The 14,416-nt window shown below is 40.7% G+C and overlaps 1 protein-coding gene across 1 annotated transcript in view; it reads left to right on the top strand.

Annotated features, from left to right (window-relative positions):
* The window catches only part of SH3GL2 (SH3 domain containing GRB2 like 2, endophilin A1), a 98,257-nt gene that overhangs the window by 61,513 nt on the left and 22,328 nt on the right, over window positions 1–14,416 (top strand). The window contains exon 2 of the mRNA XM_065046186.1: window positions 11,581–11,649. Within this exon, the coding sequence (XP_064902258.1) occupies window positions 11,581–11,649 (69 nt within the window). The remainder of the gene's footprint in view (window positions 1–11,580; window positions 11,650–14,416) is intronic.

Raw genomic sequence — 14,416 nt, forward strand, 5'->3', positions numbered from 1 at the left:
AAATAGGTCGCCAGTCATGAGAGTGGAGTGTGCTTCCAGGTTATCTCAGCAAAGGACTCCACTTGTACTGATGCTAAAACCATGAAAATACAAAGTCAGGGTGACTTGTGGTGGAACTGATGCATGAACAGATTCTAGTGTAGTATGCGGTGATTGGAAATAAAAGCAAATGGTTGGATGATCACCAGGTCATGAGAGCTTGTAATGATTTTTCTGACAGCTCTACCACTAGACACTGCTATGTTTGTTGTGAAGAGCAGGAGATGGTGTATAGCTGGGGATACCATTTCTGCCCTTAGAAAGCAGACTTAGACCTGTGCATTTTGCATTCTTTAAAAGAAGATGCTGTTGGCCTTGATTTTCCTATTCCCCCTTCCCAACTTCCTGTCCACTTTCAGAAGTGTAGTGACAGTACTAGTTGTCTTACTGAACAAGTCTGTGCTGCCGGAAAGCAGTCTTTTCCAGGCTGCTGTTTCCCCATCACTGCCAAGGCCACAGCTTGCTTTCCTATGTGGTTCTTTTGAAAGTTTCTAACAGAGAGAGGATTCAGTGGGCCATGGCCCACCTTGTCATGGCCCACATATTGGGAATGGAGAACCTAAGGCTTGATGAGTAAGAAGTGAAGTCTTGAGAGTACCACTAGTACGTGTACCCATACAATTTTTAAAATCTGCCCTGGTTTGTCATATTTCTTATACCAAGCTTATTTTTAGAGTGTCATTTGTGTGTGGCATTCTTTGTCTTTTGATAAGTGCTGCTATATCAGTATGTCAAGAATCTTGTCTTTTTGTAGGTCTTGTTTAGCATTTGTTCATGCTTATATTTGCGTTGGGTGGCTGCTATATGAGATTATCAGGTTATAATCAGAACACAGAACGTGATTGATTTGTAGATTCCCTCCCAGCTCATGCATACTTTAAGAAGATATAAAAATGGTTTATTCCTCTGGGTATTGTCATTTCACACACTAGCTAATGAACTGGGACACAGAGAACATATTATTCACAGAATCGTGCATATTCACAATGTGGCTTGTTTATTGTCCACCAGTTTTCAAAACTTCAGAGTGAGTGACATATTTAGCATAAATAAAGTATGAAAAATGAGATATTGCAAAAGCCAGTATGACTTCTCTATTTCCACACTCCTCAGCTTTGGTTCTAGGCACTTGTCAACCACCAAAATCCTTGGATTTGTATTGCCATTAGCAAATGTTGGAAGAGAGAAACACTACAACGTACATGTCTATATATATATTTTGTATGTTTATATGGTTTTTATTATAAAACAAACAAACAAAAACAACAACAACAAACCCACCAGACTTCACTTGTACTCATGTGTTGTAATGTCTGCATTAGGATGCGACTACATGGTGAGGAACTATACCACAAATTTCACACCAGATTATTCTTGGGAATATAGAAGCTCAAGACACAAGTAGTTCTTTATTCTTAAGAAGAAGGAACAAATTTTCTTTTTTTTTTTGGATACTGTAATTCCATTATCCTGTAGAGGATCAACCTAGGAAACAGGTGGCCTACAGTCATGGTGCTTGCTAGAATTTAATTTTGTGTGAATAAATTCTGACCTTTCACATTTGTATTAAATTTAGAAGATCAAAATGCTTTCATATGCATATTTAGGATGTTCATAGCTAACCTGTATCTATATTTCCACTCATTCCTTCTTTACCACCTTCCATGTGCAATGGTAAGTGTAATTCAGCTTGCCACCATGCTACTGCTTTTTAAAATTCTAGCAGCCGTCTATCAGATCTAAGTTGTCCTTACTATATCTTATCTAATGAAAGAGAAGTGTTGAACTGGTTGAGTTCTGCATTTGCTGACTGTATTGCGAGTCCAGGTGTTGGTACATCACCTGGTTTTGCGCATTGAAAACTTCTGAGCAGGGCTGGAAGCAGCATTGTTCCAGCTGGCAACAGCACACTGCAGTGTTTGAAGGCCTGCGAGAGCCAGGGGTAATTCTAGCCATAAAGCAGGTGTTTTTGCAAAAGACTCCCTAGAGCAGACAAAGCTTTCACTTGTTCTTATTAATCAATTAAAATGGTACTTAAAGCAAAGATATTAGTGGGTTGTAACTGTGAACTACTGCATTATAGTTGCTAATAACCAATTGTATTGTTGTATCAAACAACAGCAGATAGATACTAATGAAGCACCTGAGGTATAGACAGCATGGCAATGCTGCACACAAATCCCAGCTTACCCTCGTGGCCAGTGATGTTATCATATCATACGTCGATGTTACACAAGACAGCAATGTGGTAATCCTGGTCCTTCTCCCAGAGGGGATAAACAGCACCGCAGGAAATACACATGGCGATAGGAACACTAGAAATAAAATGTACATCAATACCAGCAACAGCTTATAGACATGCTTTCCCTCACAAACTCCCTTTAACATCTTGTCTTTGGCAGATAACAATTAATTCACTGGCAGATTTCAGCAGATGCGCTTTGAAATGTAGAAGGGATGAGTTCACAATAGTGCAGTTTCTCCAGCTGTTAAATAGGTGAATCATATTTAAGCTGTGTTTTGTTCTCTTGGCCTCTAGCAGCTTCTGAATGTTCCTGGCATTCTTGCATTTCCAGGTGCTAAGGACTAGGCTGACTTTTACCCAGCAGAAGGCATGTAGACCGGTGTACATTATATAGAGCTATTAAATATGCCTTACATGGGATTTAATTGCTGTAAATTGCTCATTATGTTATTTTGCCATTTTTTATTGGCCTGAGCATGTCTTGTTTATTTTTGCTAAACTTTAATTCATTCCTGTACTGAGAGAAAGAAATTGCAACATCTGCCAAGCTTTAATAAATGTAAAAATTAGTAGTTGGTTTGCCTAACAAGCTCATGTGTACTAGAGTCTGCTTTACCATTCAAAAGGACATCATTGCATGACTGCTTGCATAACGCTGCTTGGGTATTTGCACTCCATGTATTGTGGAGATCTTAGGAAGGTATAGACTGTGCCTCAGCAATCTTCACCTGCTATGCCTGTATGTGAAACACTCTACTGTTTTGCAAAACTGACATTTAGTGCATGCAAGTTATCTGGATCAGTAGCCAAGGCTAAACGTTATTCTTCGTGAGGAGTGAACATGAACTCTGCCTCCCAGCTGGCAGCTTAAACCGCTGCTGCAGGAAGCACAGGTTTGTGATGAAGTGGAGTAGGTGAGCTCAGTCAGTCCAGTGATGTCATTTAAGAAACCATGGCACAGTTTAAGCCACCTGTCACCTGTACCCAGATTGGGTTTGCTACGTGGCGAGGTGTGCAAGTGCCAAGTGAAGCAGTATGCAGGAAAAGATCATTGTTTCTGACGAACTTACAAGTTATGTGGATGGAGCAAGTATGGGCTAATGTATGTAGTTGATATCAGATGGATCATAATCCATCAGCACGCTGTACGTGGGCTACAGATTAGGATGCTTGCTGGATGCATACTTTGAATTGTGTTTTCTTCCTCTTTTTTGCTCTATGCACTGTCATACACCACTGTATATGGTTTTAAGATCCACAGCTCACCTGCCTGGAAGTGCAGCAAGAAAATTTAAAGCCATGATTCTGTCTACCCAGAAGAAACATCTTCACCTTAAAGCTTCATAAAAAATTGCTTTGAAGGTGTGAGAAGTATGAAGGTTTGAATGAATGTGTAATTTCGTGGTTTACACTCTCCTTCTAAAATACAAAACCATTGTTTATTCATAGTAACAGAGCATGATAGGTCAGAAGCTGGCAATCGATAGTGTTCCAGATGAGAAAGCTGGCCTTGTGCACCCCTCTAGGCAGAAATCTGAGAACTTTGAAAACTGTTAGCGTACTTGTATTAGTTTTGGTTCTCCTATGAATTTCCTCGTCACCATCCAGCTTAGTGAGCCACTTACACTGAAGAGACACTCAAGCAGCTACCGAAATTTTTGGCACTGTGGGAAACAGAGAGCAGATGTCTTCCTTCACTGTGGCAGTGCAGAAAGGGGCAGGGCTACCATTGCTGCTGTGTGGAGAACTCTTCAGGATTGTGGGTCTGAATCCTGATACCTTTGCACACAAGTAAATAACTTGTCAGCATTTTATTGTCCACAGGTCCACTAAAGGGACTGGGTCATGGTACTGTTGTCATCTGAAGTAGAAATACTATGTGGGAAAAACGTGGGAATAGATCCTTTGCTCCTTTTCTGTACTGCAGAAGAAACCCACAGAGATTGGCACATCTTCTACCTAATACAGCCACCTTTTCAATGCCATTTTCTTCTCTGTTTCTCATATTAGTAGCCTGCTGGGGACAGAGACTGTTCAAAAAGCACACAGTGTTCTTACTGTCCTCAGCTTTCTACAGCTTTTGAGCTCTTGCCATCTTCTCTTTGCCAGCTCCTGAGGCCATTCTGAACTGCAGAGGTGACTAGCCTTCTGGCTGAACTTAAACTTTGCAGAGAACTGACCTCCTAAAGTGTGTTTGGTAAACATGAGAAAATTTGGTAATAGGTTTAAATGTGTGAGATGGATTCTCTTGTTTTTTGTGGATGCACTGCAGTGTCTCAGCTGCCAGCACACCTCTGTCACTGCAATGCGTAACATTGATTTACATTTTTGTCTGCCCGAGGATAGTACTAACCTCATTGATCATGGTGGGTGCCTCTCTGCAGGGACTTTCCATACAGAGGTACAGCTCAGAGCACTGCTACACCAGCACTTCTTCAGCAGTTCTTCCCCTGCTCTCACCTGCTTTGTTTTCCTTACCAGTGGACAGCCTCCAATGTGATGCAGTGGCATTGCAGCAGAGGCTCTGCAGTAACTCCTGTCAGTGCAGAAGCTTGCGGCACACTTCCATATTGCGTGCTAGTGCTGAACGTGAGTGACTCCCCTTGTGATGCTGGAGTCGCAGGAATTCTGCAGTGTGGTCCTTGTTAGCAGTCAGAAAGCAAAGTGCTAGATCAGGTTGTTCAAATAAAGGATTGATTCAGACACCCTCTTCCCTTCCATTTGACAGCTTTAGCTGAAAAAAAAAAAAATGAAGGCAAATTAGGAACTGATTCTAAATGAGGAGATGAGAACACAGGACAGGTTCACAATGCATATTTCTTACATTGCAACAATGCTGGAGGTTGGGATCCTGACTATTTTTTACCGTTCCTGGGGAGAAATAGTTCCACTGAGCCAATTTGCTATTGCTCCAGGCTGTCACTGATGTTACTGCAGATTCTATCCCACAAAGAATTTCCTTCATGACTGGACAAGCTTTAGCAATGGCTTGTCTTCAGCATTGCCAGTTCCTACGTCTTATGTATGTCACATCTAGAGCCAATTTCCCTGGCTTCTGACCTGCCTTCAGACTGCTAGTGGAGCTCTTAACAGGGCTATGGGCCCTGCTACTTGCAGCCATGAAGACTAGCAAGGCCAAGCTATTGCACATGTATATAAAAGGTACTTCATTGTTGAAATTCTGCATCCAACAGCAGAGTCAAGAGAACTTCTAAGGGAGGATAAAACCCACCCACCCTGTGGCTGGTGTAGTGTTGTGGTGGAACAGGTGAACAAAGATTTATAACAGGGAAAAAGTGATTTCAGTGCTATTGGGGGGTGGGGGGAGTATGTTATTTCGTGATTAAATATAGCTGCTGAGTGACAGGAGAGAAAAGGAAAAGATAATCTCAGACTTGTCTGGCAGATGCTTACTTTAACTACATCATGAACATTTCTGTTAGAGGTGCTCCTGATGGCAAGCTGTAACAGGTGCAAATTAATGCTTGCAATTTTCCCACGTGATAGACAGGTATATTTCTTCATTTTGCCAAGGAGAAAGCAAAACTTCATTGCCATAATCAAAGTCTGAGTGCAAATAGGAAATAAACAAAGAAGTCCCATGGAGGTTTGTGACTCTCTCGGTTTTTTTCCCTTTCTCCTTTCACGCTGTCTTCATGACCTCTTACAGCTTCTGTGGTAGCAGTCACTGTGCTTGTCAGTTCTGCAAGGAAAGGATCTTCTGCTGATGAGCTCCATCTGGCATTGTGGACTGCCCTTGCAGCCATCCCAGCTGAAGAAGAGAAATTTACTAACGTAATGTAAATGGACATTACCATATCTTAAATGTATGATAAGCTGGGATCCTATTTTTGTTTTACCACTGAAGTGGCTTGTCCTACATTGTCATGCCATATCCTGTTGACAGTCCCTGCTTTGCACAAGGTGTTTAGAAATAAAAAAAGAAAAAAGAATAAAAATCAAAGTTCTACAAATGCAGGGGAGAGGGTGATAAGCTTTTGTGTCTTGGGAAATGTTTTGTGTTTAATGAAAGTATGGGGTTTGCTCAGTTTCTCTAAAAAAAATGAGTGCAAGATAAGTATAATGCCAATCAGACACTTCTGGCTTCTGGTGAGATTTGTCACGTCTGTTGAGTTTCCTGAAGCTTTCCATGAGTACTGATGTTGGATCACTTGGCTTGTAAATGAGGACTTCCTATGTTGAGATGGCTGTCCTGGAAAAGCTTCAGCAAGATCACTCTACCTCAGTTGAAAACAGATGTTAATTTCCTTTTGGGTACAGAATAAGGTACTGTGAACCAACACTGATTTTTTTATGGCTTCTGAATGTTTCTGGAGATAAGCTATCTCCAGACTAATCTGGCAAAATTCCTTCTTTCATATTCTGATGTAAATTGGTGACGGAGGAGAAGTCTGTAGTACAGCTAATTTATACACTTTTGAGGTTGTTTGTTTGTTTTGTTATTGTTGTTCGTTTGTAGTTTTTCTTTTAGTCCTGATTCTAATGTTTCTAAAATCACCAGAAAATCTCCTGTGTGGCTTACTGTTGTTTCTGAGGGTGTAATTTGCCACAAGAAAGGATGCTTTGTTATCTGCAGAGAACCAGGGCCATGGCCATAAATTTGTATTGGAGGTGTCACATATTTTCTATGGTAACAAATTCTGATAGCATAAATGCCAAACTCTGCAGAATCAGACAGACAGAAAAATTAGCCTGCAAGTGGCAGTTTTGTCTTACTCTAGCACGTGAAGTGACAGAGAGAACCAAAAGCAGAAAATATCTTTATTAGAGTCTGTGCTTTTTATCGATGTTCTGTTTCAAATGTTTTCTTCTTCTGAAAAGCCTACAGTGTTGGCGAACCTTCACCATGTGTACACAGACTTCTTCCCATTAAAATGTGTGTTTCTCACTAGTTTCTTTTGCAAGTCAGCTATGTCGTCCTTGTGTTTGCAAAACTAAGAACGCATCACAGCATTTTAGAGCCTGTTTGAATATCTTTAGCAAACCTGAAGTTACTTCTGTCACTGTGCTTCCAGAATGTTAACACTTACAGTGACAGGAGAAAGTCAAAAAGGTGAAAACCGCATGGAAGGACTATAGAAACCTGTGGAACATAGAGTGACATCTGGAACAAGTGTTCATCAGTATGTTCTACAGAAGGCAACTGAATTTTTCAGCATATTCATAGTGACCGCACAAGCATTTTTTGTCCTGTGTGACATGCTGCTTTATGACACAATAATAAAAAAATAAGGTCAACTATATGAAAAATGGAACAAATGGCTCTATAACTAAGACCTAATAAGTCGTCTTGTTTCATATTAAATTCATCTACCAAAGCACACTCCTGTCACTATGGCTTATGTTCCAGATCCTGTCAGCATTTACCGAAGCCCTGCCTTTTTAATATTATCTGCTAGGGAAAAAACAAGTTTATTTTTTCCCCTAGATGTAGGATTCATGCCACTTTTATCATCCCTACTGAAATAATTCTGACCAGCAGATGTTAATATACTGCCTGAGTGGAAATGGGAACTTTGTAAAATTGGAATTTGCTCTCAGGCACATAGTATTTGTTTTCAGTCATATAAAATATAGAGATACCAACTGTAAAACATGACATTGTTAGGTATAGAAAAGGTATGTGTATTTTTGATGCACAAAAATATTTTAATGACATTTTTTGCCCACACAGAAAATGTTTGTATGTTTAATCTTTATTTTTTAAAGAAAATACATTGATATTATAATGATAATTTTATTGTAAAGGCTTTTTGAAGGCAAGATGGAATAGGTAATCAACATTAGAAAGAGAAGGCGCAGTCACAAAATAACTAAATAATGTTGGTTGAGGTGTCATATTAGGTCTTGATTGTTCCACACGCCTGAACTAAGAGGAGATGTAATATTTCTGTTTTTAGAGACAACTTAGAGGGCCCAGTTTTCATCCTGTTGTAAAGCAAGAATGAAGATCTTGAAACCTTGACTCAAATGACATGGCAAAGGAGACTTTATTTTCTGGCTAGCTGTAGGTGTTGGCTGGCAGCGTTTCTGACTGCTGCTGAATCCTCAGCACGAGAACAGATCCTCAGCTGATGTAAGCTGGCTGAATGATAATCAGATCTGACAGTCTTAGTGGAGCAGTAGCCTTAATGAAATGCTTTAACAGTTGATTTGGAGGATTAATATAAACGGGCTGAAAAATATCTCTGAATGTAATCAATACAATGATGACATTGATGTGGGCTCTTTTGCAAACGCGTAGTCTGCCTTTCTCGGGCCCAGTGCTCCCACCCAACCACTTTAATATATGGCCTTGCAAAGGGGGCTTAATATCGTCTTCTGGGTTGATTTCCCCCTTCTGTCCTAAGGGGCAAGAACTTCTGAGAGTTTAATTTTTTTTCTTAAATTTTCATAAATCGTTAATTTGAGTTCTCAACTCTGACTGCTGATTGGCTATGGCCTTCAAGAAAAAGAACCCAGTGTTTAAAATTCCTAGTGGGATTTTGGTTCAGCTGTTCGTTTCCTGTGGTTTGTCTGTGCTTTTCCAAACCAGATCTTCTTCTGGATAATGGAGTTGAAGATATTTCATTGAGGGCCTACGATGTACCTACCCTGAAAGAAAAGTCACCCAGCTCCAGAAGGGCTGAAGCTCTTCTCTCTCCTTTGACTCACCTCTGTTGTCTGTAACAGTACTTCACCCATAGCTTTTCAAATTAGTTTTCTGCTTGGTAAATAGTTTTGTTAGTCACTTTAAATGAGTGACTCATGGTTGCAATTGTGAGGCTAGTAATAACAAAGTGACCAAAACCAGAAGGCAAGTTTGGGAGAGGAGAATGACCTGCCTTTTTGAGTTAGCAGTGACCACTCCAGCAGACTACAGAGCTGCACTATTAAGTGTCTTACATTCCTCAGCTAGAGTAAAGATGAAAGGGAAGGAGCAATTGCTGTGGTTTGTAGATGTGAGATGGGATCTTTAGGGCATCTCTGGAGATGATAAGCCATGCCTTTGAAAATCCTTGTCAACTATGAAAATATCTCAAAGTGGTGAAAAGTAAAGCTACAGCTAAAAAGGGCTGGAACATTAATTACCTTTGGGTACTTTGTATTTTTAGAGTTGAATTTCAGTTATTCAGAACATGTTTTGAATATTTAAGTAGCAGCATATTTGCATGCTGTTGTTTCAGTGACCTGAAACGTTTGTGGTAGAAAGTTCCTGTGCAGATTTTGCCACGTCATCTGTAGTAGGAGGTCCATTTGCAGAAGATTCATCCATGGATTGGTGAAGAAAGCTTCTGGTATTTTTGCTTCCTTCGTTACCATTTTTCACAGAAATTGCAAATGAATAGCACCTTTTAGGACAATGAATCTGTCCCTTGTCCACTGCAGAATTGTTCCTAACAGCACTGAGTTTGAAATCCGTGATTTTTTGTGGCACTTGACTGATCTCTGTAAGGCACAAATTCAGTAATACAGACCACAGAAACTTGTCTGCATTCAGATTAGTGACAAGAGAGTGTCCGTATGGATTTGCACATCTATTCTGTATAGGAAAGAAGGGATAAATATATAGTAAAGTTCTTTGTTTGTTTTTTTTTTTCAGGATGGTTCGTAGTATTGATGTCTTATTAGTGTACCATTTTGGCTACTAATTTGCAAGGAGCTGACAGAAAACAAAGAGAGCTGATAGCCATTTCCTATTGTACAGATAATTATAGCCTGCATAAATAAGTGCTTGGCCATGCTGCACTTGCAGCTTTGTTGGAGAGAACTGGAGTGAATTTGAAGTTATTCAAATGTCTGACTATTATTAATGGCTTGTGAGTGATTCACTGTGGGTGTTATGCTGAAAGAAAGTTATAGAAGAGTTAACACAGTGGTCAAAACCAAGAGGAAAAAAGTACAATTTTTCTTCTGTTCCTCCTTGTTTACTGCAGGAGTCACTTCACTGAAATCAGTAGTTGCGCTTAGTTAAAAGAGTCTAAAAAGTATTCTGAGACACCTAGGAATGTTTCTAAAAATAAATGGTGTTTGGTACAAAGAACTAAAAATGGACAGAAAACAGAAAGTCATATCGCAGAATCACAGAATCACAGAACCACAGAATGTTAGGGATTGGAAGGGACCTCAAAAGATCATCTAGTCCAATCCCCCATAGCTGATTAATTTCCTATGACAAATACCAGCCCAGTGAAAGACTAGTACATTCACTGGGTCGTTTGCGCCTGACTTAGTTGAGGAATTACACCACTAAAACAGTTTGTGACTGACAGTGCAATTGCTAAAATCCATTTTGAATGGTGCTGCATAGTAGTCACTGTTCAAATCTTTTACTGTCACTTTCACTGACAGTAAGTGGAAGCTCAGTTCTGTGTGTCCACTGAATCAGGGAAATGAAATGGTAGCACAAGATCGTTTTCCAGTTATTTTTCAAACAGACTAATTTATAAAAAAAGCCAGAGTATTTGCTAAAGACATGACACCAAAGTTCCTTTTTGTTTTTTCTAATATTAATAAGCCTGTCAACTGGGTATTTTATATATAACTCATGTGAACCTCATGCTCTTGCATGGTGTGAATGTATTTATTTTCATATCTATGTGTCTGTCTGTCTATCTGTCTGTCTATCTATCTATCTATCTATTTAATTTATAAACACTGTTTCTAATAGTGAAGGCCTGGTTGTGGCTTGAGTCAGTATGTTTCTGAGAGTCCTCAGGCATGAGTGCCTGTTACCTTCTGATTGGCTGGGGTCAGGCCTTGGGACCTGCTTCTTGCGTTGTGCTTAGCCGTGATTATTACTCTTGGCATTGCATTTATATACACTGGACAAAGCAGTTGTGGCCATTTTTCAGCTCTGACAATTATTTTAGTACCTTGATCCTTTTCCCAGTTCATTCTATGAAATCACCTCCTTTTTCATCAGCACACATGACCACGGATATTTCTGTCTACTGAATACAGATCTGTCATTGTTGATTAACTGCTTGATAAGTTCCAAGAAACAGACATTAATTCAACAACGAAACAGGTTTGTTCTTGCAAAGATATCATAGTATAATATGTACTTGTAACACCAGCAGAAGATTTGGTCTCTGAGACTTAAGCAGTAATGTGTTTTCTGGTTGTTTAAGTTGAGTTAAAGTGTGTTTGAAATAAGTTTTTCAGAAAATATTATGTCTGAATGTTCTACCCACTTACAGAAAAAAAGTCGCAAAACATTTCTCCAGGAAAACATGATGACTAGATTTTTCATTTATTGCTGAATCTGTTTGTTGTTGTTTTGTTATCTGCAGAAAGTGAGTGAAAAAGTAGGAGGTGCAGAAGGAACCAAGCTAGATGATGACTTCAAAGAAATGGAAAGGGTAAGTCTAAATACAGATGCATATTTTCATTCTTACCATTCATTTTTCCTTTCTAGGACAGGAATTTCAAAGCTTTTGTCCCTGAATCACTCAAATAATTGTGAAAGACTTAACTTTTATTCAGCAGGACTGATCTTTCAGTTTCTTATTTCTTTTTGTTTTCTAACCAAGGCATACATAATATATGGCACTCTCTATAATGCTAATATTTCATTCAGAGATTGAGACTAATGTCAACTACAAATTAGTTTCAGTTAAACTGTTATACAGGATCTCTGAAAACAATCATAGAATCATAGAATACCAGGTTGGAAGGGACCTTGAGGATCATCTGGTCCACCCTTTCTTGACAAAAGCACAGTCTAGACAAGGTGGCCCAGCACCCTGTCCAGCTGAATGTTGAAAGTGTCCCATGTTGCCGAATCTACCACTTCCCTGGGGAGATTATTCTGATGGCTGATTGTTCTCATTGTGAAAAATTTCCATCTTGTATTCAATGGGAATCTACCCAGAAGTAACTTGTACCCATCACCCCTTGTCTTCCCAGTGTTACTCCTTGTAAACAGGGAATCTCCGTCTTTTTTGTAGCCACCCTTTAAATACTGGAACGTGGTGATGAGGTCTCCTGTAATCCTTCTTTTCTCAAGGCTGAACAAGCCCAGTTCTCTCAGCCCTTCCTCCTATGACACATTTCTCAGTCCTCTTGTCACCTTGGTGGCCCTTCTGTGAACCCTCTCCAGCCTGTCCACATCTCTTTTGCATAGCAGGAACCAAAACTGAACGCAATATTTCAGGTGTGGCCTGACAAGCACTTAGTAGAGTGGGATAATGACTTCATCTCTGCTTATGATGCCCTTGTTGATGCAGCCCAGCATCCTGTTGACTTTCTTTGCTGCAGCAGCACATGGTTCACTTGTATTGAGCTTGTTGTCCACTGGGACTCCCAGGTCTCTTTCCACAGAGCTGCTCCCCAGCCTGGTAGATCCCAGCCTGTGCTACACTCGTAGATTATGTTTTCCCAGGCGGAAGACCTTACACTTGTCCTTGTTGAACTTCATAAAGTTCTTGTTAGCCCACTCTTCCAGCCTATCCAGGCCATCCTGCAGGGTGGCTCTCCCGTCTGGAGTGTCTGCTACCCCACTCAGTTTGGTGTGATCGGCAAACTTCATCAGTGTACACTTGATGCCATCATCAGATCACTTAAGAAGAAGTTAAACAGCATTGGGCCCAATATCGATACCTGGGGGACCCCACTTGTGACAGGTTACCAGTTTGAAAAGAAGCCATTTGCCAGCACCCCCTGGGTATGGTCTGTCAGCCAGTTCCTCACCCATCACAGAAACCACTTGTCTAGACATTAATGCATCAGTGTCCCTAGGAGGAGGCTGTGAGAAACTGTGTTGAAAGCCTTGGAGAAAGCCATGTAGACAATGTCCACTGCTTATGCCACATCAACCGAGCAGGTTACTTTGTCGTAGAAGGTGGTGAGGTTTGTTGAGCATGACTTGCCCTTTGTGAATCAGTGCTGGCTTTTCACAGTCACGTGTTTCATCTGACTTGTGACAGCCCCCACGGAGGGGGCATTCATTCCATAACCTTCCCAGGGACTGAAGTAAGACTGATGGGACTCTAATTTCCTGGATCCTCCTTTAGGCCCTTCTTGCAGACTGGACTGATATTAGCCTTCTTCCAGTCTTCTGGAATATCCCTGATCTCCACAGTTTCTCCAAGATTATGAAGAGTGACCTCACAATATTGTTAGCCATCTCTCTTAACACCCTTGGGTGGATATTGTAAAGGCCTATCAATTTGTAGGAGTCAAGCACCTGTACTTGTTCCCATACCAGTTTTTCCTTCATTAACAGTGCGTCTGTGTTAGTGTGAACCTGCCTGTCTATTCCCAAGGCCTGGGGGACAACAGTGCTGCTAAAGACCAAGGTGAAGAAAGTGTTGAGAACGTTCACCTTTTCAGCGTTGTTGCTGACTAAGTCACCTCTCCTGTTTAACAGCAGGCTAATATTTTCTTTCTGTTTTTACTTGTGTGCATGCCTGAAGAACACTTCTGTGTAGTTTTTGACATTTCTGGCTGATTTCAATGTGAGCCTGGCTTTTGCTTTCTGAACTGCACCTCTGCACACCCTGTCAATGCCCCTGTAGTTCTCAATGGGTATTCATCCACTGCTCCATCTCTGGTATGCTTCTCTTTTGGTTTTGAGCAGACTCAGAAGCTCTCAGTTAAGCCAAAGGGGACTCTGCTTCACCTACTAACTACGCTTACCTCTGAGGGGAATGAACTGGTTTTGTCCTTCCAGGAGAGAGTTCTTGAAAAAATCCCAGCACTCGCTAGCTCCTTTATCCTCCATGGAGGCTTCCCATGGAATTCCTCCCAGCTGAGCACTGAGTGAGCTGAAGTTTGATCTTCTGAAATCTAAAACTTATGTCTTAGTACTAACATTCAGCATGCTCAGCAGGATTCCAAATTCCATAATATTGTGATCACTGAAGCCAAGGGTATCACTAACTGACGTAAGGTCTGTCTACAAGATGATAATTCCAATGGAAAAGGGTGCCTGTAATTCTCAGCTCTGTGAGCGTCAGTCAAGAGGAGCAAGAGCTGTCTGCCGAAGGGGGTTGACTGTGCACTGGAATATTCATTGATAGGTTCGGAGATCCTGTTATGCAGCCTCCACTGGCAGAATGTCTTTTGTAGGTGGGGTTAACCCCCCAACAGACTACTTGGTGAGGCTGGCAGTGATAGCACTGAGTG

This window comes from Columba livia, chromosome Z (genome assembly GCF_036013475.1).
Source record: "Columba livia isolate bColLiv1 breed racing homer chromosome Z, bColLiv1.pat.W.v2, whole genome shotgun sequence".
Classification (NCBI taxonomy): domain Eukaryota; kingdom Metazoa; phylum Chordata; class Aves; order Columbiformes; family Columbidae; genus Columba; species Columba livia.